The sequence below is a fragment of the Leptopilina heterotoma genome, unplaced genomic scaffold, assembly GCF_015476425.1.
Source record: "Leptopilina heterotoma isolate Lh14 unplaced genomic scaffold, ASM1547642v1 Lhet_51, whole genome shotgun sequence".
Lineage (NCBI taxonomy): Eukaryota > Metazoa > Arthropoda > Insecta > Hymenoptera > Figitidae > Leptopilina > Leptopilina heterotoma.
This window is the reverse complement of record NW_025111110.1, coordinates 3584479-3612468: the sequence shown is the minus strand read 5'-3', so window position 1 is coordinate 3612468 and position 27990 is coordinate 3584479. Positions and strand designations below refer to the sequence as shown.

Sequence of the window (27990 nt, the reverse complement as noted above, 5' to 3'; positions counted from 1 at the left end):
ATAACAAAAATGATAGGAATGACATTCAACAAAAATTATAACATAACAATAATAAAAATACGAATAAAAATAGAAGTAATAATACAAAATTCACTAGCAATTTATAAACACAATGTTTGAAACATTGGTCGAACTGTTTGAACTTGACGAAACAAAAGAACAAATTGTTTTTGTATATCACATTAAACGTCATAAATAATATTACATTACAGCAATTTTTCTCTAATAATTCCCGAATGTGGAACGAAGAAAGATTTAGTATCGTTTTTATAGCAAATCGAGAATTTTAAATTCACAATCAGTAAGGCATTTACTAGCTTATAAGCTCTTCATAGAGATAAAGATTGCCAAGTCAAACACTTTTTCTTCTTCTTCTTCTTCTTCTTTGTTTTCATGTTTTTTTGTCTTTTATAATAATGTACAAAGTGTCATCAGGAATAGTTCAAGGCGAATTTTATTTTTTTTTTGTTACATTTTCTATCGGTCTTTGAAGAAACTGATTTTTTTTCTGATTATCATAATAATATGTATGATATCGTAGTACCAGAATCTCATTTTCGACCCTTATTGATATATCAAAAAATTGATAACAATTTTAAACCGTTCACTTTATTATAAGTGGAATAATAAGTGATTCGTTGGTTTTCCCATATGTCTTGGCCAAATATTTTTTGGCGATTAGAAAAAATTTCATTCCGATGACATTAGTTGAACACTGTCATCTGCCGATCTGTGTAATCGACGAACTTCCGACAGGGAACGAATTGGTGTTGGATTTAGTAGAGAGAACGGATGTGAGTGTCGATCTGGAAGAAATTTTTTTTATTAGTTTTTTTTAAAGAGGAGATTATTTTTAATTTTTAATTGCAATTTTTTCGATTTAAATTTTGTTTTGCATGATTTTTTCAAGTTTTGTTTTCAATATGTGACGCTCCTTGATAAAAGGTAGTTTTAGGTTATGTTCGTTTGATGTCAGAGGGAAAAAAAGTTGTTGACAGGGGAAAAAAGGCTCGCGCAGTCGCTATGCGCCTGCGCGATTCTTTTTTCCCCTGTCAGCAACTTTTTTTCCCTCTGACAATTCAGTTTAATTTATATGAAATATAAATAAGAGAAAAAAAAAATAAAAAAAAAAATAAATAAATAAAAAAATTCAAATTGTAGGAAAATAATAAAACAAATGCATTTAGACAATTGTTTGTTAATAAAAAAAATAATAATAATTAATAAAATTCTATAAATAAAAATAAAATAAATAATGAAAATAAATTTAAATCAATAACAAGAATTAACAAGTGAACATATATTTATAAAGAAAATTAATTAACAAAAAAACAATAAATTTAAAATAAAAAAAAATTTACAATAAATTACAATAGTGAAAGTAAATTATGAATAACAAATTAAATAAATAAAAAGAAAAATTCAATAGGAACAAAAAAATGAATTCCAAATGAGAATAAAATTAAAATAAGAGTAAAAAATACAAGAAAATGAATAAAAATAAAGTAGGAAGAAAAAATGAATTCCAAATGAGAATAAAAATAAAATAAGAGTAAAAAATAAAGAAATAAGGATAAAAATAAAGGAAGAATGAAAAATGAATTCCAAATTAGAATAAAAGTAAAATAAGAATAAAAAATAAAGAAAAAGAATAAAAAAAAGGAAGAATGAAAAATAAGTAAATAAGGAATAAAGATAAATTAAACAAATAAAATATTTATCACAGGGATTTAATTATTTTTATAAGTAATAAAATTCTTTTTAGGAATTTAATTATTTTCATAAATCATAAAACTTATCGCAGAATTCCAATTATTTTTAATATAATTTTAATTGAATTCCACCAAAAATATATGTAATTATTCTTAATTTTATTAAAATTCGTCAAAAGAATATTCAATTATTTAAAAATTTGTTGATAAAATTCCTTATGAGAATTCAATTTTAAGAAATATGCAATTATTCAATAAATTACTTTTTTTGGATTTAAATAATTGAATTCTCGTAGAATTTTCTAATAAAAATTAATTTAAAAATGAATATCAGTTAAACGTTTAGATAATTTATAAATAAATAAATAAATAAATAAATAAATAATAATTAAATATTAAAAGCATTATAGAATGAATTTTCAGAAATAATTGAATTTTGAAAAGTTTTCAAATTAAAATCTTTGAAAATCTGAATTTTTCATACTTTTAACTATAACAATTTTGCAGAATTAATTTTGTTGAAAAAGTTTAATTGAATTTGTCGTGAAATTATTTGAACTTTTTTTTCTAGTACATATTTAATTGTAGAATTTCCGAATATTAGAAATTTCGTAAAATTGAATTGTATACAAATGGGCTTTAAAATTCTTAAAAAAACTTTTTCAAACATTTTCAAAAATAATTGATTTTAGAAGAATTTTTGTTAAAAATTGTAGAAAAGAATAATTAAATTGAAATGATGAGAATAATTATGATAATATAAAATAATGTGATTTTTTCACTCCATCATTTTTAATTATTATAAGTTATTGAATTTTAAAGGGTTTGAATTTGAAAATTTTGAAATTGCTAATTACTATGGAAAAATAATAATAATTAAAGATTTATTTTAAATAAAACTATTGATGTTTACGAATAATTTTATAATTAAAGAATTTGGTAAGTAATGCAATTTTTGGTTGATTCAACTAAAATTTTCTGATTAGAAATAAAAATTTTTTTTGCGAGTGTATAATAATTTATATTTATAAATAAAAATAAAAAAACTTCAAGTAATAATAATATTATTACTTAAATTATTATTTAAGGAATTGAATATCACTTAAAAATATTATATACTATAAAGACAATTAATTAACAAAAAAAAACAATAAATTTAAAATAAAAAAAAATTTATAATTAATTACAATAGTGAAAATAAATTATGAATAAAACATTAAATAGGTATATAAGAAGAAAAATAAAATAGGAACAAAAAAATGAATTCCAAATGAGAATAAACTCAAAATAAGAGAAAGAAATAAATAAAAATGAATAAAAGTAAAGTAGAAAGAAAAAAGGAATTCCAAATGAGAATAAAAATAAAATAAGAGTAAAAAATAAAGAAATAAGAATAAAAATAAAGGAAGAATGAAAAATAATTAAATAAGGAATAAAAATCAATTGAAATTGAAATTATCGAAATACAGTTTAAAAATAAATTATAACAATGAAAAAATAATGCAAAAAGTACAAAAATACGATCGACTTGAAAAAGAAATTAAATATAAATATCTTACCAATAAAATAAAAATAAAAACTTTTCACGTCACAAATGATTATATATTGAAATATATCGAATTATATTAAATAATATTTATTTATTTATTTAAGTCTCAGCCCTCTCATTCAGTATATTGAAAAATACTGAATTAGATAATTAATTAATTATATAATATAGTATAAGAATTAAGTTCTATTTCCTAAATAATAAAAGTTTCTTTATATTTCTTCCCTTTGTATAAAAATTAAACTTTTTTTATTAATTTTCCCACAAATTGTTTCTTTCTCTATTTTTCGTGCTGATGTAAGTTTATTGTGTTATTATTAAAAAAAAATAAATAACAATTGAACAAGAACTTACGGTCAAAGAGCTTTATAAATTGTGTCGATATTTTTCGATGATAATGATGATAATAATAATAATAATAATAATAATACTTATAATTAATTAGTTTGTTTTATATAACAATAATGGGAAATTAATCACACTCTGATGAATATTGTATACGAGAGCTAATTGCTATTTATTTTCTATTGTTTATCGATAGAAAGGCCTTTTATATTAGAAATGTGAATAACTGACAATTCAGTGTGCAATTCCCATCAGAACACAATGACTGGATCAATAAATATTTCCTATTGCGCTGATTCATGTATACTTGAAAGAAAGTTTTAATTAATTATTCTTTATGAAAACTTTTTATAATTATTATTCTTTTTTCTCTATGCATAATATATACAGAATATTCAAATAGTACAATAATTTATCAAGTATTTAAATTAGGTATTTCAAATGTGGAGGAATTTTTTATTTAAATTTGAAACGAAATTTATTTATTTCTTTTTTGTTGTTTTTTTTCTCTTCTTTATTATGAATACTATTTTTTTATTTTAATGTTCTAAAGTTAGAGCTTTTTAATTTTCCCGTATAAACTTTTTATAAAATGTAAATTATGCAATGGAACAAAATAAAAGAAAAATCACATCGACTGTACAGTTTTCGTTAAATGAAATTCTTATTCCATTACTTTTTTTCGCAAAATTTTCATTTTATAAAAACTTTATTCGAAGAAATTTAAACCGTCAGATATTGAAAAGCTTTACGACTTATAAATTTATACCAAGAAATATAAAAATTGTCCATTTTTCGATTAAGTTTTTCAATGCCAAAAATTTGTCTCTAATTCGTATAACCATTTTGAAAAAATAATTCTTCAATGAATTATTTTAATCCTCAATGAATTAAAGCGCTGCAAGTTATTTTAAAATCCATTTTACTGAATTAAAATAATATTTCACAATTTTCCGTAATAACCGCGCGAGGTGTCAACAAAATCCTTTTTCTGAATATAAAATTCCGAATTAAAATTTGCGCTTGCTATTTTGAAAAAGAATTGTGCTATTTGGATTAAAATTCTGTACATAATATATAGAGTACTTTGAATTGGTCCAAATTGATGTAAGTGGACTTTTATTGATAATCGAAGAATTATATTCCTCTCTGACAATGCCCAATTTTAGACAAAAGAAGTTAATTTATTCGTGTTAAAAATAAGGAGATCGATGGAGCGTGTTATAAGTTGGCTTAGGAAGGTCAAGGACGTCCACTTCTTTTGATAATATATATGCATAGAAAACTTGTTTCGGAAATGGCCCTTTTAGCTGCAGCATCATCTTATTAATTATATAATCCCAATATATGAAAGATATATCTTCATTTCTCCACTTTTAAATTGAATTCGAAAATTGAGAATCATGTCGAGAATATTATGATGTTCCCCGTAGAAATAAACTCATCGTATTTATAATATAATATAATGCAGAGGATGAAATTCGAATCATGCATGTGTAGCGAGAAATTAGAAATTATCTATGACGAAAAAAAGGAAATTTTAGTCGCAGTCTCTTTGGATGGACAAAATGTCTTTTAGCAAAATTATTATAATTATTATACAAAAATTATTATAATTGTTTATATTTATTATAAATTATTATACACACAGAAAAAATATATTTGACTCAGAGTCCAACTAAACTTTTTGCTTGTTTCAAATTTTTATTTGGTTCAACTTCAAAAATAAAAGTTTATTAAGTTCGAAAAAAAGTTTTTATTTGTACTAAATGAGTTTTATTTGAAACGAGTAAATAATTTAGTAGGCTCTGAAATAAATATATTACATACTTTTATTTAAGTCAAATAAATTTTTTCTCTAAGTGTAATATTAATAAATTATTATAATTTCTTGTAATGTTGTAACTTGTAATTATATATAATTGTAATACCTATTTATAATTATACACTCAAAGAAAAAATTTAAATTAACAAAATTAAATTAAAAAAATTTAAACTAAATGTAAAATTTTCTTAAAAATGTCAATTATTTTTTGAAATTAATAAAATTCTTCTTCGAAATTCAATAATTTGAATAAAAATTCTTAATAAAATTCTTGTCAAAATTTCAATTATTTTCTTAAACTTTTCAAAAGAATTGAATTGTTTAAAAAAAAGAATTTTTTTAATTCTATACTCCAAAATTTAATTATTTTCATAATCATAAATAATAAAAATTTCACAGGAATTCAATTCCTTAGAAATTTTATATAAATTTCTTCGGAATAATTCAATTATTTTCAAAAATAATAACATTTTTCACAAAGATTTAATTATTTTTTATACGTAATAAAATTCTTTTTAGGAATTCAATTATTTTCATAAAGAATAAAACTTATCGCAGAATTTCAATTTTTTTAATATAATTTTAATCGAATTTCACAAAAGAAATGTAATTATTTTTAAAAATTGTATTAAAATTCGTTAAAAGAATATATAATTAATTAACTTATTTTGTTTTAGAAAAAGAAGAAAAATATTTGCAAAATTCCTATTTTTAATCTTATTTTTGTAACGGGATTTTCCACAGGAATTAAGACATTCAAAAATTTCGAATTCAAACCTTTTTGAAATTAAAAAATTTATAAAAGTATTTTTTATAAAATAAAATAAAATAATTTTCTAATAATTAAAGATGACCGAGAGATAAAATCATTATATTATAAAAATATTGTTACTGTAACTTCATCAAAATTATTTTCATCATTTTAATTCAATTATTATTTTCTAGAATTTCAAATGATTTTTTATGAAAATAATTGAATTCCTTAAAAAAATTGTAACATTTATAAAAATAATTGAATTCCTGTGAAATTTTTATTATTCATGAAAATAATTAAATGTTTGCATACCTGCAATTATATTAGAAATTTTTTTAAATCATTGAACTTTTTTTGGGAAATTTTATTAAAATAGTAGATATTGAAAATCATTGAAATTAGAAAAATTTTTGAAAATCATTGAAATTAGGACAAGAATTTTTTTCAAATTTATGAAAATAGTTGAACTTTGGACAAGAATTTTATTTTTTATAAAGATAATTGGAATTTTTTTCAAATTTTGAAAATAGTTGAATTTTTTTTTTTTTTAATAATTGAATTTCTGCAAATATTTGTAATTTCTCCAAAATTGAAATTTTTTTAGTGTTTTCAACAAAAATTGAAATTAGAAAATTTTTTAATTCTATTATTTTTAAAATTGTTAACTTTATTTAAAAAAAGGTAGAAAGAAGTTGCTAGTTATTTAAAAATTTGTTGATAAAATTCTTTATAAAAATTAAATTTTAAGAAACATTTAATTATTCAATAAATTATTTTTTTTTGTATATTTAAATAATTGAATTCTCGTAGAATTTTCTAATAAAAATTGATTTAAAAATGATTTTCATTTAAAAGTTTAGATAATAATTGAATATTGAAAGCATTATAGCATGAATTTTCAGAAATAATTGAATTTTGAAAAGTTTTCAAATTAAAATCTTTGAAAATTTGAATTTTCCATACTTTTAACTAACAATTTTGTAGAATTAATTTTGTTGAAAAAGTTGATTTGAATTTTTTTAAAAAATTATTTGTACTTTTTTTTAGTACCTATATATTTAATTGTAGAATTTCCGAATATTAGAAAGAAAGAAAGAAAGAAAGAAAGAACTTTTTCGAAAATTTTCAAAAATATTTGAATTTAGAAGAATTTTTGTTTGAAATTTTAGAAAATAATAATTAAATTGAAATGATGAGAATAATTTTGATAATATAAAATAATGTGATTTTATCACTCCATAATTTTTAATTATTATAAGTTATTGAATTTTAAAAGGTTTGAATTTGAAATTTTTGAAATTCTGAATTTCTATATGGAAAAATAATAATGATTAAATATTTATTTCAAATAAAACTATTGATGTTTTCGAAAAATTTTATAATTAAAGAATTTGGTAAATAATACATTTTTTTGTTGACTCAACTAAAATTTGCTGATTAGAAATAAACTTTTTTCTGCGAGTGTATAATAATTTATAATTACACGGAGAGAGAATATATATTAAATTTTGTGAAAGTATTTTACAAATAGGGGAAAAAGTGCAAAATTTCGATATAGAAATACTAAATTTTAAAAAGACTTATGTGAAATTTAGTAAAGTTACATTAGAATTTAATAAATATTCCTGATATTCAATAGGTATAATTACTTATACTAAATTTTACATAATTTTTTGCAAGTTTAATATTTTTTATATAAAAATTTCGATTTGTCGCATTTTTCTCCCAATTTGTTTATATCATTTTTACAAAATTTAATATATATTCTTCCTCCTATAAATAGGAATATAATTAACAATAACTTCAAGTAATAATAATATCATTACTTCATTACTTAAATTATTATTAAATGAATTAAATATTACTTAAAAGTTTTATATTAAAGATGTTTGAGATTTGTAATTGTAATAATTAAATTTGTTTCAAATGGAAAAGAATGCACTTTTAGAAAAATAAATTTTAAAACAATTCGACAAATTTATGGAAAAAAATGGATTTTTAGATAAAATTGACTAATTATGATTTAATATGAGTTTGACTATCTTTTTTGTATTAATTTTCTGAATTACCTCTTATGTCTGTAGGTGGATCACTTCTCACTTCAATTTCGCTGCTGTGTCTGGCTGGGGTTTTCGGTGGACTCTTGAAAATAGTTGAAGAGTCACTTCTACCGCTATTATTTTGATGTGAAAAATGGAACATAGGCGTAGTTGACCATGAGGCAGGTGGAGGACTTCTAACCAGATGCTCGTGTACTTGTGCTAAGGTAAGTGGATCCGTATCTCCTAATTCCTGTGAGAAGTTGAGAAATTTTCAGTTTTTTTTTTCATTTTTGATATTTCGACTCGAACAATTATTTTTGTTCCCAATTTTTATTTAATCATTTTTCAAAAATTATTATTACTCTCTTTTGCAGTAAAATTTAATTTAGAAGGAAAAAAGCAAAAAATCATCGTTTATTTGAACTCTTGAAATATTTACTATTTCCATAATAAATTATTATATTGAATTCGTATTTTAATTTTATTGAATTTTTTTATTAAATCTTTTTTCGATTTAGTTAAATTTACTCCGAATGAAATAAGCAGAAAATCGTCGTTTATTTAAACTCTTGGAATTTTTCCTATTTCCATACATAATAAATTTTATTGAAATCTTATTTTAATTTTATTGAATTTCGTTTTAGTAAATCTTTTTTCGATTTAGTAAAATTTACTTTGAACGTAGTTTTCTAGTTTCTACTGAAAACTTGTTTAAAAAACTAAGTTTTTACATTTTTACAAAAAAAAAAAAATCTCTGGTAAACTAGTTTTACTTTGCAAATAGTAAAAGTTATACTTTATACTTTATAACAGTGTAAAAAAGCAAGAAAAAATTTATTGCGAACTTTTTTCAACACTGGAGAGAAAAATAATATAAAAACTCTTTTTAATTATTAACGATTAAAAATTCTCTTATATAATATTTTTCTTCCGAAATGAATAAAATTTTGGATTTTCGACATTTATTGGAAATTCTCGCAGTTAATTTAGTTTAACGAGGGCATTTCGTGACTTTAATGATGAAGCTCTGTCTCTCCCTACTCTCTGCTATATAGAATTATATTGGCTATTGATTGGCTTAGACCCTATGTAAGCCTTCGGGTCTCAGATTTCTCTCGCAATATTATATTATTATTATTTAATAGATTTATGATTATTGATTTTGGAATTATCATTTTAATTATTAATCAAGGTAAATTAGTTCAACCTGTGCCATCAGTATTGCGTCGTCGGACTCTGATTCCTCTATTGACTCGACTAGATTTTCTCGACTCGCCAGAACCTGAAAAAGTTGAGGAGAAAAATTTTGTTATATATTCTCTTCAAGTATTGGGTGAAATCAAGAAAATTTCTTTTTGATTTTATTAATCAGAAAAATATTTTTTTAACTAAAGTTTTATACAATATCAATATAAATATGTATTAATATATAGATATAAAATTATATTTTTTGGATATGTGATTAATTTAATAATTTAATATTTTAATGACATTTAAATTGATAGGTAATAACGGTTTTATTCCACTGATAGAAATTACAGATATTCTAAAGATATCAAATTGAGACAAAAAACGTATCAAAACGTTGCTTCGTAACTATTTTGATACGTTTTTTGTCTCAATTTGATATCCTTAGAAAAACTGTGTAATATAACTTTTTTTTGCTATTAGTAGAAAAGGTCTGTTTCGGTAAGACAAAAATATCCAACTCTTTAGATTTTTGCAGGGGAAATGGTCAATTTTAGTCAGACGAAATATAAAAACCTTTTAATTTTTCTGTTAGTGAAAAAAGACAGTTAACGTCAGGCAGAAAATATATTGAGTTTTGTTGGTTTTGCTATCAGTAGAAAAGGTTTTTTTCAGTAAGACGAAAAATTCTACTTTCCTTGTATTTTAGCAGTAGATATAGTCAATTATAGTCAGAAAATTGATAAAAATCCTGTTATTTTCTAATTAGTAGGAAAAGACATTTTTGTTGTCCCGAAAATATTATATTCTGGTTACTTTGCTACTAGTAGAAAAGGTATGTTTTCGTCAGACAAAAAATATTCAATTTCGTTGATTTTGATGCCGATAGAAGAGTCCTGAATTAATGAGACAAAAAATATATAATTCTTTATAATTTAGCAGTAGAAAAAGTAAATAATAGCCAGACAAATTATAAGAAATCTGCCATTTTTTAAGTAATAGAAAATACAATTTTGGTCAGGCAGAATATATTAAATTCGGTCGATTTTGCTACCAGTAGAGAAGGTCAGTTTTAGTCAGACAAAAATATTGAATTTTTTCTATTTTAACAGTAGGTAAAGTCTATCATAGCCAGACAAATAAAAAAAAATGTGAATTTTTCCACAAGTAGAAAAAGGCATTTTTCGTCAGACAGAAAATATGTGAATTTTACTACCAATAGAAAAGGTCTATTTACGTAAGACAAAAAATATTTAATTCTTTGTATTCCAGCAGTAGATAAAGTTTGTTTTATTCAGACTAAAGAAACAAAACTCTCACATTTCTCTACAAGTCAAAAAATAGAATTTTCGTCAGTCAAAAATATTAAATTCTATTAATTTTGCTACCGCAGTAGAAAAACATGTTTTAGTCAGACTATATTAATTTCCTTCGATTTTACTTTAAGTAAAAAATACCATTTTTCGCCAGGTCTGAAATATTAAATTCTGTTGAAAGTTTCTCCCAGTAGAAAAATCATGTATTAGTCAGCCAAGATACAAATTTCTTTCGTTTTTACCCTAAGTAAAAAATATCATTTTTCGTCATGCCTGAATTATTAATTTCTATTGATTTTGACATGAGTAGAAAAGGTCAGGTTTTTTCAGACTACTTACTAGAAATTATTTCTGTTTTTGCAAATAGTAGAGAAAAACAATTTTAGTGAGACAAATTCCTTTGTTTCCTTATCATTCATTTTGTGATAAGTAATGAAAAATTTTTTTTGAGTCAGATAAAATGTGAATTTACATTGATTGTTTTTAATAGAGTAAAAGTAAAAGTGCGTTCAAGGAAAAAGGAAATTGTAACGGCCAAAATGACTTGCAAATTCTTGAAATTTTGTTATCAGTAGAGAAAGTATGTCAAGGTTGGACAAAATGTTTCCGCTTAGTTGTAATATTATGACAAAATGTAAAGGATACTAGAAGCTCGATATAATTTGCTATTGTTTTCAAAACAGGAAAAAAAGCAATTTTTAGTCAGACAAAGTGTTTTTTTACTTATCATTTTATTATCAGTAGGTAATGAAATTATGGAACAGACAAATTAATTTTATTTTGATTTTTATAAAAGAAATCATAAGTATTTGAAGAAAAATTGTAATTTTATTTTAATAAGTAGTGTAAGAAAGTTATTCCTAGACAAAATAATAATTCCTTTTAATTTTTAAGAAGAAAAGTTAGTTTTTAGTCGGAAGAAAGTTTTTTCTGGACAAAATGGTAATTTCTTGGAATTTTTAAGTAGAAAAGTCAATTTTTAGTCAGACGGAAGTTTTTATAAGTTAGTACAGTATTTACAGATCAGCAATAAAAGTGTATTGCAACCATTTTTTGCAAATTTTGGTAAAATTTGGTATTAGTAGTACAAGTCAGTTACAGTCAGACACTGATTATCGAATATTCTCGAACACTTTTTATTTTATTATCAGTTAGTAATAGTAAAAAAAATTTCTTCTTTCTATTTTAGGGTCAAATAGGTAGACAAATCTTGTGAGTTTTATATTAGTAGCAAAAGGGATTTACAGTCAGAATAAATTTATATAAAATTGTTTTTTCTTGTTTCTTAGTAAAAAATGTGAGTTTCATTCAGACAAAAACATTTGACTTTTTGTCATTTGAGAACAAATAAACAAGAATCAACTGTCGACAAATTATAGTAAATTTCTTTTTTTGTATTTGTAGCAGTAGAAAAAGTGAGTTTTAATCAGATAAATTATTTTTCCTTCTTGATTTTCTTTGTCATTTCAGAACAAATAAACAAGAATCAACTGTCGACAAAAAAGTGAGTTTTAGTCAGACAAATTATTTTTCATTCTTAATTTTGTTGCAGAAGTAAAAAAAATTTCCAAACTATGTTTTAGTCTAAATTCATTTTTATTTTTCTCGCAGTAGTGCCAGTCAGTCTCGATCAGACAGTATAAAAGTCGATTTATTTTGGGCTTAGCAGTAAAAGTAGTTTTTTGTCAGACATTGTGAAATTCGTAATAAATTAGTAGCAAAAGTACGTTCATGTCAGACAATATAAACTTTAATCATATACCTAGTAGTAAAAGTCCGTTTCTGTGAAACAACAAATAGTTCGTTTAGTTTGTTATTTAGTAGTGGATGGTAAAATTTTTGTCGGACATTTTTTTAATCAATAGAATAGAAAAATGGATTTTCCAATTTCTCAGTAGTAAAGGTTATTTACAATCAGACAGAACATTTAAATTTTTGTTGTAGTAGAAAAAGAGCATTCTAGTCAGACGAAGCTTATTATTTTTGGCAACAGTAGCAAAAGAACGTCTCAGTCAGACAAAACAGCTTATTTTTGCCAAAAGTGGAAAAGAACGTCTCAGTCAGACAAAACAGTTTTTTTTTCCAGAAGTAGAAAAAGAACGTCTCAGTCAGACAAAACAGTTTATTTTTGTCAAAAGTAGAAAAAGAACGTCCTGATAGGACGAAACTTATTACTTATGTCATCAGTAGAAAAAGAACGTCCTGATAAGACGAAGCTTATTACTTATGTCATCAGTAGAAAAAGAACGTCTCAGTCAGACAAAACTCGTTATTTTTGGCAACAGTAGTAAAAGAATATCCTAGTCAGACAAAACAATTTTTGAATATTCTTCTAATTTCAGTACAATCAGTAGTGAATTACACTTTTAGTCAGACAATTTTCTAAATTCGTTACATTTTTCTATATGAGTAGTAAAATACAATTCGAGTCAGACAAGGGCGGAAAATTTTAGCATAGAATTTTTTCCATTACTTTATTATTGAATTGCTAATGAAATATCGTTATTCCAATTTAAATAAAATAGATTGAAAATTGTGTATTATTCAATAAAAAGAGTTTATTGCCAAATTTTTGGACAATATTTTCGGAATTTATTGGGAAAAAGAAAGAAAAATTGCAATTTTCACCTGGAGAAATGGATTGTCCTGGCGACTGAGCCTTAAGGCTTCCATGTCCTGGTCGATGTTACGAGTCCTTCCGGGGGTCAATGTCAGGATCGAATGAGACGGTGAAGGCTGGCAGGCAACAACGACATCCACGGCCGTCACACTTAAGGTCGAGGGAATTCTCGACACCACATTGTCAATTTCGTTTCCACTTCGCCGACAAACATTCGTGATAACGGCTGAAATTTTATGACACATATATATAGCAACACAAATCTTTATTATTTACGAGTTTCATCACGCTTGGCAAATTAATCACACTTGACTATTCATAAATGCAGATTACTATCGCGAATAAGTAATATATACAGAGGTGTGAAAATATTCTCTGAAAATTTGCTATTTAGGAAAATTGTGATATATTTCTTTTACATAGTTTTTTATTTTTTTTATTCTTTTTATATTCTCTTCATTTATTTTCTATTTTTCGTTTTTTGAATTATTCACATTTTTTTATATTTTAGTTTTTTTCGTTGGTAATGGAAATATTGAATTATTTAGAAAACGTGACAAAGGATATTTTTGCATCAAAGTATATCTAATAATTTATTTATTTGTTACGAAATAGATTTTATTTATTTTAGAAAAGAAATTTATTCAGTCTGGAAAAAATGTTATTTTTGAAAAGTACATTTTTTATTTACGGGAAATAAATAATAATACATTTTTTTAAAATTAATTTTTCATTTGAAACAAATGATGTAAATAGGTTTGTAGACCCTTAGACTTTTAATTGAGTCAAATAAAAATTCTATTCAACTCAAATAAAACATTTCTCACGATAGACTTGAACGATCAAAAGTATTATAAGGTCACTGTATTTTATTTATTTATAAATACAAACTTCTGCAAAACAAAGTTTATGTCTGCAAGTACTCATTATATTAATAGACTATGAGAAAACAAAATATACAATTTTCCTCGTATATGTAAATGAAAAAATAAAATACTTCTTGTATTGTCTTTGACGTTATCAGATTGACCCTAATCGACTTAGACTCTGTTAGGGTTTGTCTATATATTAAAAAATATGCATAAAACATATGAAAAAAGTGTGAGTGATAGACTTTTTTTTTGGTCTATTCTTTTTTTTGGATAAATAATATACATTCTTTTATCTGGACACTATTTTGTATCTGAGATAGAAAAAAATCGATTTTTTTATAGCCATCCGAATGATGACGGCTTCTCATTTTTTTTTATTTTATGACCAAAAGTTTTATAGGTCACACTTACACACAAACACACACACATTGTGTGTGTATACAAATAAATAATTTGTTTCTCTTTTACGACCTACTTTTCATGTATATGAAAGCATTACTGCTTTTTTCATACATATAAAAATTTATTTCGTTTGCCATTAATATTTATGATAAATGAAACCCATTTGTGGAAAATTTACCTTTCGAGTATAAATATTAATGGTAGTTAAATAGAAAAAATACAAAGTATATATTTTTGCGCAAAAGAAAGGGGCATAATATATATATATATATATATATATATATATATATATATATATATATGTTGAGTAAAAGTCATTAAAATTGCTTATTCAGTGAAATGAAAAATTTAAAATGGGTTTGTATTTAAAGTTTGAACTCGCGTAGGAGGATCTATAATATTAAATGTATTAAATGTTAAATTAAGATTTTTTACCGAATTGTTTTTTTTACCGAAAATTTTTTTTCCTAGCGTCGTTTTAAATATTTCAAAAAATATTCGAAATTCAATTATTTTTTTTTTAATATCTAGTATTTTCATAAAACTTCGCAAAACAATTGAATTACTTAAAAAAAATTGATAAAATTTATCCAAAATTCAATTATTTTCATAAATAATAAAATTTCCACCAATTAATTTATTTAGAATAGCATTTTTCAAAAAAATTACGAAAAAATCAATTATTTAACAAAATTTTTTACACAATTCTTCACAATAATTCAATAATAACATTTATCATGGAAATTCAATTTTCTAAAAAAATTGATAAAATTCTAAGCAAGAATTCAATTATTTTCATAAGTAATAAAACTCATTGCAGAATTTCAATTACTTTTAATACTATTTTTAATTAATTAATCGAAAAATTCAATTATTTTCACAAATAAAATTCTTCACAGGAATTCAATTCTTTAAAAAATTTTTGAATAAAATTCGTTGCAAGAATTCAATTATTTTTATAAATAACAAAAGCTTAGGGGTCGTCCATATACCACGTGGACAGTTTTTCAAAAAATTTTGACCCCCCCTCCCCCCTTGTGGACACAAAAATACATGGGATCGTGGACATTTTCAAACTTTTTTTAACCCCCCCCCCTCCCCCCAAAAGTGTCCACGTGGTATATGGACGACCCCTTATGGCAGAATTTCAATTATTTTTTATACTATTTTAAATTAATTAATCGAAAAATTCAATTATTTTCAAAAAATTAAATTTCTTCTTGGAAATTCAATTATTTTCTTGTATTGGTATACTGAGAAATTCAATTATTATTCAATAAAATTTGAAAAAAATTCTTCACAAGAAATTAATTATTTTCATAAATAATATTATTTTTCTCCGGAATTCAATTATTTTCACAAATAAAATTCTTCACAGGAATTCAATTATTTTTATAAATAAAAAAAGCTTATGGCAGAATTTCAATTATTTTTTATACAATTTTAAATAAAATGATAGAAAATTGCATTTATTCTTAAAATTCTTTTTTAAATTTACCAAAAGAATTCAATTATTCTTAAAAATTTTGTTAAAATTCTTCATAAAAATTTAATTTTAAGAAATAATCAATTATTTAATAAATTATTTATATTTTGTATTTAAATAATTGAATTCTCGAAAAATTTTCTAATAAAAATTGATAAAATAATGAATTTTACTTAAAATTTTTAATTATAATTTGAATATTAAGAGCATTGTAGCGTGAATTTTTAGAAATAACTGAATTTTGAAAAGGATTCAAAATTAAAATCTTTGAAAATTAGTTACAGTTATTTTCTTTTTTTAAATTAATAATTAATAATAATTAATTAATTTTAATTTGTAAAATTAAATTAAATTTTTTAATTTAATAAAAATAACATATTTTAATTAAATAATTTTATTTTGTATTTAAATAAAAGTGCTGCAGTTTATTTGTATCTAACACGATTTTCTGAGTCACTTACACTGGTAATCAGATAAAAAAATCAAGAATTGTCTGAAAAAAAATATCTCAAAAAGACAAAATTTAATATTGTCTGTCGTAAAAGAATTTTACTACTGAAAGTAAAGCACTTTTAATTTAATTTAACTTTACTTAAAATAAGGTTTTCTTATTATATTTGTGATTTAACAGTTTTTTCAAATTGGTAATGAAAAATTTAATACTTCGTAGAAAAATTAGTCATTTATTTCATTAAATTTTTGAGATAAATAAATTGTTAGATATTAATTTAAAATTATTTGCGTTTGAAATTATTAATTTAAAATTATAAATTAAAAATGTAATTTAAAATTATTAATTAAAATTATTAATCATAAAATACTGATATGAGTTTAAAAAAGTATTCTTTATTTATTTGTTTACTTTTTTTTTGTAATTGAAATTATTCACTAAATCGGAAAAGCTCTCTATCGAGAGGCAAATAGCACTTTTAATTATTATATAAAAACCAGCGTTGAAAATTGAAAACGAGTGAGTTGATTGAATTTTTCTTGTGATGAGAGTATAGAGAATATTTTTTTTCCTCCTTAATCGGATGACCTTTTTATTTATACTCAAAGGGAAATAAAAAAAATTTTTCTATCATTATAAAGTAAAATGAAATACTATTATTTAGATAGTTTATTTTTGTAGTTATTAATACTAATATTATTTCAATTCAATTTAATCTTGTTTTGATTTAATTTTTTAAATGGTAAATTTTAACTAATTTAATTTTCATAATTTAATTGTTTAAATCTTTAAATATTTACTTTTTAAATTACTCACTTTTTTTTAAATCTAAATTTTATTTTCAAATTTAATTAAGCACTTTTTAAATTACCATCAAAATTATTGTTTAAAATTTTAAAGATTTAATTGCACTTAATGCTTGATTTAATTAAATTTTTTTTCAATGTTTAAGTGTTTAAAATAGTTGAGAAAGTTAAGAAAATAAAAAAGATTTTCTCACCTGGAGTTTCGACTCTCGGGGCTCGTTCCATCGTCTCATTCGTGTTGATCTTCATTCCTAGAGTCAATGTTTTCGTTTTAAATAAATTCGCCAAGAAAATTGCACCCTTACGTTTTATTTTCTCGAGTCTTTGTGCATTCGCGGAGGACACGTGTATCATTACTATTTTTCTACAATTAAAAAGCTCCATGAGCCTTATTTCAAAATGGCAAAAAAAAAAAATTATCTAATTTCTTAAAAAAAATTCTTTTAATTTTCTTTTAGTATCTATTTTATTTCCTATTTTATTTTCTTTTACTTTCTTCAGTTTTTTTTCTATTTTCTATTCTATTTACTTTTTTTATTCTCTTTTTCTTTCTTTTATTTTTTTCTTCAATTTTCTATTTCAAATTTTTTTGTTTTCTTTTCTTTTATGTACCTTCTTTTATTTTCTCCAATTTTCTATTTTTAATTCTTTTGTTTTCCTTTCTTTTAGTTTCTATTAGTTTTTTTTTATTTTCTTCTATTTTCAGTTTAGTCTTCTTCTTTTTTACGTTCTTTTATTTTCTTGTATTTTCTATTTTCTTTTGCTTCCTTGTCTTTTACTTTCTATTATTTTCCTCTATTTTCTGTCTTCTTTTCTTTTACTTTCTTTTATTTTCTCCAATTTTCTATTTTAAATTCTTTTCTTTGCTTTTCGTTTCTTTTATTTTCTTCTCTTTTTTATTTAGACTTCCTGTCTTTTACCTCCTTTTATTTTCTATTTTCTTTTGTGCTTTCTTGTCTTATAGTTTCTTTTATTTTCCTCTTTTTTCTATTTTTCTTTTGTGTTTTTTCTTTTACCTTCTTTTTTTCTTTAATTTTCTATTTCAAATTCTTTTGTTTTCTTTTCTTTTATGTACCTTCCTTTATTTTCTCCAATTTTCTATTTTTAATTCTTTTGTTTTCCATTCTTTTAGTTTCTTTTAGTTTCTTTTAGTTTTTTTTATTTTCTTCTATTTTCAATTTAGTCTTCTTCTTTTTTACCTTCTTTTATTTTCTTGTATTTTCTATTTTCTTTTTCTTCTTTGTGTTTTACTCTCTTTTATTTTTCTCTATTTTCTCTTTTCTTTTCTTTTTTTACTTTCTTTTATTTTCTCCAATTTTCTATTTTAAATTATTTTCTTTGTTTTCGTTTCTTTTATTTTCCTCTATTTTCTATTTTTCTTTTGTGTTTTTTCGTTTACCTGCTTTGTTTTCTTCAATTTTCTATTTTAAATTTGTTTGTTTTCTCTTACTTTCTTTTATTTTATTTTACTGTATTTTCTAAAATTTTGTATCTTCTTTCCTTTTCTCTTTTGTTTTTTAATTTTTTCTTTTTTTTCTATTTTATTTTCCTTACTTTCTATTATTTTTAAATTTGTTTCTTTTATTCTATTTGATTCTATATATTTTTTGTTTTTTGTTTTCTTTCATTTACCTTTAAAATTCACTTTTATTTTCTTATATTCTTTTTTATTTTCTTTTATTCCTTTTTATTTTCATTTATTCCTTTTTATTTTTTCTATTTTCTTCTATTTTCTTTTATTATCTGCCATTTTTCTTTATTCCCTATTATTTTTTTCTATTTCTTTCTATTTCTTTCTATTTCCTTCTATTTTCTTTTATTATCTGCTATTTTCTTTTATTCCCTTTTCCTCTCTTTTATTCCCTTTCCATTTTTTTATTTCTTTTTATTCTATTTTACTCCTTTTTCTTTTCTTTTATTTTTTTCTCTTATTTCCTTTTATTCTATTATATTCTCTTTTATTTCCTTTTATTCTCTTTTATTCCCTTTTATTCTTTGTTATTCACTTATTTTCTTTCCCTCTTTATTGCTCTTTATTTCCCTTTAAAAAAAGAAGAAAAAAATAATTTTTTACGTCTAAAAAAAATGTTACCACACGCTTATTCTTTTTTTAAAAAATTCTTTCAACTATGAAACAAGCTGACACCTGTTTGGTACTTCACAAATTGAATTTCCTAGAAAATTAACATTTATTCTCTCCTGCGATCGATAAACTCGCAATTTGTCCAAGTTCCGGTTTTTATTTTTTTTTCTTTCTTTGAATAACACAGGAAATGAATCAAGATTGGCAATTTGTTGACGATATAACGAATCAACCGGCACTAGGGATGCTACTGCAGGTGTCGAGTTTTGCTCCAGGGTTGAATATATTCTCCTTTTTCCCTCCTTGTCACTATTTCTCTTTCACCTCCGCAGGACTTTGCGCAGTTGCAAGGATCGAACTTATATAGCGAACAATCAACCCCTGCAGGAATATAATCCCGGTATGCGTCTAGCAAGTCATGGCCGAATGACTGTCTTTTGTAAAATAAATTATTTAAGAAGGTTACTCGACTTTTTTTGACACTCGATTTTAATGAAAAAAAAAAGGAGGAAAGAGGAAGTCGAATTTCCCTCCTGACCTACATCGACATATATATATATTTATTACGAAAGCGACGAAATGAAAAATTTTTGGCGAGAGGGTGCATTTCATTGTCACGATCTGATAAGCAATTGATTTATAAATATATACGTTTCCCTCTCGATACTCATTGTGTATTTGCTTTGTAGTAAATTTGTCGTATTTTTCTTTCCCCGTCTGTACTTTCGAATTGATTGATGATTCTCTAGCGTTATAATTTTATTATGATTCTTGATAGAGAAATTAATTTATCGTCTAGACAGTGAATTCAGGGAAAATAGAGATTTTACTCAAAAATAGTTGTAGATTTTACTATTTTAGAGAAATTTTTTGTTTCTTCGATTAATACTTTGGAGAAATTAATAATATTCGGGATTTATGTCAAATGCTCTGAGTCAAATATTTTTTTTCATTTCACACACTCAGAGAAAAATAATATTTGACTCAGAGCCAACTATACTTTCTATATTTTGTTTCAAAGAAATTTTATTTGGTTTAAATAAACTTTTTCTCTGGGTGCTATAGAATAAATTATATTCTTTAATATTCATTTACAATTTACAATTACAATTTATTTAATTAATAAATTATAAATAAATAATAAAATAAATTAATAAATTATATTGTTTTATTATTTTATTGAATTGTTTATAAATAAATTCTTTAGAAATAAAATCTTCTACAGAATTTTCCGAGACAAATTATTAATCAAAGGCAAATTTTATTTACACCAAATATAATTTAATTGAGTTGAATAAAAGTATATCTTTTGATTCAGAGCCAACTAGACTTTTTATTTATTTTGAATTTCATTTCGTTCAAATATATATTATTTGATTCAAATAAATGTATTTGTATCGAATGAAATTTGTATTTTAAACAAATAAATAATCTAGTACATTCTAAGACAAATATAATTTAATTAACTCAAATAAATTATATTTTGTTCAAGTAAAACTTTTCTCTGGGTGTAAAATTTATAAAAGATATAATTTACAAAGCATATAATATTTATAAACAATACAATAGGTATTATAAAAAATTATTATTTTGTTATTCTTATTCATGAACACTAGAAATATATTTCGGAAAGAATATAATATTTACTGTACTAAAATTCTATAGTTAGAAGAAAAGAATTTTTTTCGATTTCAGAAGAAAATTTCTACTAGTTACTTGACTCACGCTAGAAACAAATCGATCATGATACACCCTCTCTTCGTATAAATGATCATCGTGGTTTGTAAATGCCTTATTCCTCTTTTGGAAGGGGAAAACTTACTATTCAAGGCCAATGAATGATGCGAGATCGTCCATTTCTTCCGGGTTCATGCGCGAAAAAAAAAAAATTTTCTATTCCCCACAATATATTATTGGAGTGAATTTTTTTCTTTTTTGCGATCTTTCCTTTTTCCAGAGGAAATTTTTCCTGAACCGATGGAAGAAAATTGTGAGTTTTCACATTGTGGAGTCACTGGGTTCGCGCATTTACTTCACGGTCAACACACAGTGAATACTGTGTGTTTAGAGGAGTACACGACGCGAAATGTTCACCCTCGACTTCTTTTTTTCTTTTCTCTCTCCACCTTGGGAGGGTTGCGCGCGCAAATAGGTCAAAATTAACCCTCTTCGTGCGAGGGAGAGCAAGAGGGATGGTGAGTGAGAGAAAGGGGAGGGGGGCAATGGGCATTTGTATATTATATATATATTATTAGGTATATATGAGACGATTTTGGGATGCGAAATGTGCAGGGTTAATGGGCATTAGAATTAGAGGTCACTCTGCCAACAATCAATGGACGAATACTTGTCCACTATTACATGGATGGACTCGGGGCGCACTTGTTGAAGAGAGTCAAGGTGTATAGTAATTGTGTGGTGGAAAGTAATTTATGTTTTTTGGCTGAGGGTCGGAATTTCTTCCTTGTTTACCTTGATATTGCAGATTTTTGGCACAGCGAAAAAAAATAAAATCTCAATTACTTTTACATTTTATTTTCAATTTACGAATTATATTCATCGGCAAAAAAGGAGAATTTTTTTCTTTATTTAAAAAATTTTTTTAATCAAAAGTTTACTTTTAATCCTTTTTCTTTGAATTGAATAAAATTATTAATTAATTAACTATAAAAATTTGAATGTTCTTTCTTTCATTCACTTTTTCTGTCCCTCACACTCTGAAGTTGTCTTTTGTTTATACTTTTATTTTTTGTTAACTTTAAATAGGTAGATTGTATATTATATTATTAGGTTATAATTATTTTTATTTTATAAGTAATTCAAAATTGTAATGACAAATAGAAATCATCAGAATTTTTTTCATTTCTTTTCATTAAAAGACTAAAATTTTGTTAAATATTATGTTTTGTCAAATTGAAATTATGCAGATTTTTGTTCTTTATTTCTAAACAAAATTATAAAATTGTTAAACAACTGTGATTAAGAAATAGAAAATTTATTTATTTTTGTTTATGAATCACAATTTTATTAACAAAATTATTATTTTATTTTAGAAAAAGAAGAAAAATATTTGTACAATTCATTTTTTTAATCTTATTTAATTGGAACAGGATTTTCCACAGGAATTAAGACATTCAAAAGATTCAAATTCAAACCTTTTTTAAATTAAACAACTTATAAAAGTATTGTTATAAAACATGAAGATATCGATTGCTCCTAGTCGAAGACTCGGAGTGATCGATTTCTTCATGTTCTCTAATAAATTAAAGATGACCAAGAGATAAAATCATTATTTTATATCATAAGAATATTGTAACTATAAATTAAAATTTTCAAAGATTTTAATTTTGAACCCTTTTCAAAATTCAATTATATTTAAAAATTCACACAATAATTATTCTAATATTCAATTATTATTTAAAATTTTACCTGAAATTCATTTTTTAATAAATTTTTATTAGAGAATTTTTCGAGAATTCAATTATTTACATACAAAAATAAAAAATTTATTTAATAATTGAATTTTTATAATCAAATTTTATCAAAATTTTTTTAAATAATTGAATTCTTTCGGTGAATTTTAAAAAAAATTTTAAGAATAAATGCAATTTTCTATCATTATAATATTTAAAATATTGTATAAAAAATAATTGAAATTCTGCGATAAGTTTTGTTATTTATGAAAATAATTGAATTCTTGCAACGAATTTTATTAAAAAATTATTTAAAGAATTGAATTCCTGTAAAGAATTTTATTTGTAAAGATAATTGAATTCCAGAGAAAAATATTATTATTTAAAAATATAATTAATTTCTTATGAAAAATTTAAAAAAGAATTGAAAATTATTGAAATCTAACAAAGAATTTTAAAAAATTCTTTTTTAAATAATTAAATTCCTGTGAAAATGTTTATTTTTGCAAAGAATTGAATTCCTGCAAAGAATTTTATTTGTAAAAATAATTGAATTCCGGAGAAAAATATTATTATTTATGAAAATAATCAATTTCTTGTGAAGAATTTTATTCAAATTTTTTCAAATAATTGAATTTCTCAGAATTTTTTTTAAACTTTTTGAAAATAATCCATCAACAAATTTCATTGAAAAATTGAAAATAATTGAAATCTTAGAAAGAATTTAAAAAAATTCCTTTTTAAATAATTGAATTCAATTAAATCATTTTAATTCAATTATTATTTTCTAGAATTTTAAATTATTTTTTATGAAAATAATTAAATGTTTGCATATAATTTTATTGAATTTTTTTTAAATATTTGAATTCTTTTTGGGAAATTTTATTGAGATAGTAGATATTGAAAATCATTGAAATTAGAAAAATGCATTTTATTTTTGATAATAATTGAAATTAGGACAAGAATTTTTTTTGACATTTATGAAAATAAATTAACTTTTGAGATGACTTTTGTTGTTTATAAAGATAATTCGGATTTTTACGAGAATTTTTTTCAAATTTTGAACATAGTTGAATTTTATAAGAAGAATTTTATTTCTTTATGAAAATAATTGAATTTTTGTAAGAAATTTTATTATTTACATATGTAAATAGTTAAAATCCTGCTATTTTAACACTAACATTTTAAATTCCGATTTTATAGTGTAAAATGTGGAAACGTAGCTTTTTCACATGTTTCATTATTTATTTTGTACGTTTTTATTTTATTTTGAATTTTTTGACTTTGGACATTTTTATTTTAGATTTTTCGTACTTTGGAATTTTTTTCTTGGATTTTTCGGTCTGTATTTTTCATCTTGTAATCATTTCTTGTTTTTATTTGTTTGAAATATTATTTTTCCAAATTTTCAGTTTTGATTCATTTCGAAAGTTTTCTTCTTCTGAAATTTCATGTTTTAAAATTTTCCTTTAATTGCAATGATTTTATTTTTCCGAAATTTTATTTTTTGGAATTTCTATTCAATGGGAACTTTATTTATCCAAATTTTCATTTTTTATTTATTCGAAATTTTATTTGGTAAAATTTAATTAAAATTTAAATGAACTAAAAATGGACTTTAGGAATGAACAGGCAGTGGAATTATTTTTTCCAAATCGAAATGTCATAAGGCTCACTTTTTTATTTATTATTTTCTTTTTGTTTTGTTTTATACACACTAAGAAAAAGAACCTTTCTGCTTTTTTTCTCTCTTTATCTGTTCATTCGATGCAAAGAATATACATTTAACTCTTGAAAAATGTTCGTGACAAAAAAAGGCGTGTTTACTTAGAACATACAAAAACCTGTACTAGATATACAGTACGAGCTTGACAATTTTATTGTTATAGTTTCTAAAGAAATGAAACCATTCTAAATGGAAGACGATGAACTAACCAGTGTGAAAATACGATTTTCTCCGATAATACATATTACATCAATTTATTTTTTCACTGGTTTGCACTAAAGTGAAATTTTTTTTTAATTAAATTATGCAAATTGTTGTCTTATTATTGTAATGTAGTTGATTTTTTTTTTATTTTATAGTTGAAAGTTAATTCGTTTTGGATTTATATGAATTTCCATTTTCAATTTTGTTTTTCAATTTTTGAACTTTATTTTCCAATTTTCAATTTCATTTTTCAATTCTGAACTGTATTGTTCAATTTTGAACTTCATTTTTCAATTTCGAACTTTATTTTAATTTTAAACATTACTTTTCAATTAAAAATTTTTTTTTCAATTTCTAAAAGTGTTTTTCAGTTTTAAATTTTGTTTTTCAATTTCGAACTTTATTTTTAAGTTCTAAACTTCATTTTTCTATTTCGAACCTTATTTTTCAGTTTTAAACTTTATTTCTCAATTTCGAGCTTACTTTTTCAATTTTCAATTTTGTTTTTTAGTTTCAAACTTTATTTTTCATTTTTAGAATAAATTGTTCATTCGATATTTCTCATTTTTCAATATAAAATTCTGCTGAAAAGTTTTTATTCCAATTTCAGTGTTTTTTCCAATAAAGTGCAAACGAGAGAAAAATAATATTTGGAGATTAATTTGACACTCTAGGTAAACTGTTCAATTGATACTGTTACTCTAATAACTTCTGTAGGTCGTTATTTTTAATATACCTCGCGACCATTTTTCAGGTACAGGTATCGTGTCAAAAAATCTGAAGTCACATTCAGTACAATTTTTTTTTTATTTATTGCAAAACCATTAAAAGTAAAAATTTTACTCAATTATTTTTCACTACAATAATTTTTGATCTATGTATATTGATAAAAAAAAAATTCAAATTTTATGTCAAAATAATCTTAGAATTTCATTATTAGTTAATTATTTTTAATCTTCAAAAAAAAAAAAAATAATAAATATATTTAAAAAAAACGAAAAAAGTCAAAATGTGACTTCAAGTTTATGACTCGTTCACTAAACCGTCTGATGGATTGTAGCAGAGAAAAAATATATATATAAACATTCATTGCGATTTTCTATAATGTTTTACATTTCTTGACAATATGACACTCATTTTTAAAACAGTCACTAAACTTATTCGTGATACGCCAACTTAGATAACTTTTGCAGACAAATCGTCAGTTAATTTATTTCAAAAAAAAAAAAAAAAAAAAAAACGTCGAACCATTAGTGACAATTTTTTGTATTAGGTTTTAATAAAGTTTATTAAAGTTTAAGTTAATAATTTTTTATTTTAAATCGAATTAAATTTAATAATTCATTTATTTATTTACTTTTTTTTGAAATTATTTAATTAATTATTAAATGAATTTTTATTAAAAGAAATTTCTACCTCAATTGGTTGTTTTTTTAATTAAATTTAATTAAAAACAAAAATTAATTGCATAAATTTAAAGTATTGAACTAATTATTAAATGAGTTTTTATTGAATGAATTATTTAATTTTAAAAAAATAATCAATTTCATAAAAATTTGTTTAATAAAAATTAATTTTATTAATTCGTTTAAAATTTTAAAGAACATTTAAATTCATTCGTTTATTTAATAAATTTAAGTATTTTAACAAATTATTTCATAGTAGATGTTAATAAAATTCTTAAATGAAAATTGAAAGAAATTTAATAATATAGACATTTGAAAAATAAAAAATAACAGAAAAAAATTTGATTTACAAAAGAAAATTAATTTTTACATTACTTTTAAATTTAATTATATCGAAGAAAGAAAATAATTTGTCTATCTATACGGAATTTTTTTTTTCTTATAATGCAAAAGTTCAGAAAAACCTACAGTTGGTTTTGGCAAATTTTTTTTGTGTGTGCATTTTTCATAATCTAGAACAACAATTAAACTTACCGATATGTTAGTCTAGAAAAGCTACGTTTTCGTATAAACACAGCAACATCGAAAATTGTCTATATTATGAATACAAATCAATTAAAATATATATAATGTATGCATATATACTATATATATATTTAATATAAAACATTTCGAAAAAATCACAGTTACTTAAAAATTCATCGTTTAAACATATATATTTATATCATTCGTTACCAATTTCTTTTTTTGTTCTTGTTATTAATGGCAGTGATTTCGACTCGAGAAACTAATTTTTTTTATTTAATTGTTAAAGAAAATTTATCAAAAAATTATTTTTTTCCAAAATGAAAATTACCAAAAATTAATTATTTTTCGTAAAAAGAAAATTAATAAAAATTAATTACTTTTTGTAGAATAAAAATTGGCAAAAATTAATTACTTTTTATGAAATAAAAAATAAATATTGAAAAGATTTTTTAATTTATTGTAAAAATAAGTAAAGCTTATCAATTAGTTTCTTGAACATTGAATTGAAATTACTATTAACTGAATAGTTACAAAATCATTGTGTAACAAGAAATAATTTTTTTCTCTTACACGTTCTATTGTTAATGAAATTTGTATAGATTTGAATTTTCAACATTTTTATAAACCGAATATTTATCACACGCTTGCTTAAACGTTGCGTGACAGTTTTTTTAAAAGCGTAGGAAGAAAATTCATTTTCGAATTTCAATAAAAAATGAGAATAAAAGTAAAAAGGTTAAAATTAAAACAGAAAATAAAATTAAAATTAAAACAAAAAAGTAAAATTAAAACAAAAAATTAAAATAGAACCAAAAAAATTGAATTTATAACAAAGAATTAAAATTGTAACACAAAAAAAAGAATGTAGGACACTTCGCGTTGAAAAGTTTTGTAACACACTAGTCAACTCGCAACAGTACTGATTATTATTTTTGATAAACGAACGATTCAGACGAGATTGCGCGTTTGGTAATCAATGTTGATAATTTCTTTTTTCTTCACAACAAGAGTCAAGAATTATATTTTCTTCCAAGTCTGATTCATGTTTATTGCAATATACAAACGTTTTCTTTTTTTTCTTTTTTTTTTTTTTAATTATAACACCACAAAACATGACTAAATTCAAAAAACAGAAATACTCGTCTTATTTTTTTTTCCTCCCAATTTTTTAACAATTGGTAACAAACATCGAATAATATTATAAACATTCATATACAGTATAAGAATAAGAATTAAAAAAAGAAAGCAAAAACAAACAAAAT

General features: G+C 22.5%; 1 protein-coding gene across 7 annotated transcripts; it reads right to left on the bottom strand.

The window, feature by feature from the left end:
* LOC122507765 lies at positions 1-27984 on the bottom strand. Of its 7 annotated transcripts, none has more exons than XM_043620652.1 (7): positions 27299-27984; positions 26735-26793; positions 17563-17619; positions 13360-13577; positions 9435-9509; positions 8255-8477; positions 1-806 (listed from the first exon to the last, which is right to left on the bottom strand). In XM_043620652.1, exons 3-7 carry the CDS (start codon positions 17615-17617, stop codon positions 691-693), a joined length of 687 nt encoding a protein of 228 aa, XP_043476587.1. In that variant the 5' UTR covers positions 17618-17619; positions 26735-26793; positions 27299-27984; the 3' UTR covers positions 1-690. The 7 variants fall into 7 exon arrangements, with proteins under 7 accessions (XP_043476587.1, XP_043476590.1, XP_043476589.1 ...); XM_043620655.1 differs by lacking the exon at positions 27299-27984 and adding an exon at positions 26936-27026; XM_043620654.1 differs by lacking the exon at positions 27299-27984 and having other exon boundaries at positions 26735-26904.
* Positions 27985-27990: the final 6 nt, after the last annotated feature.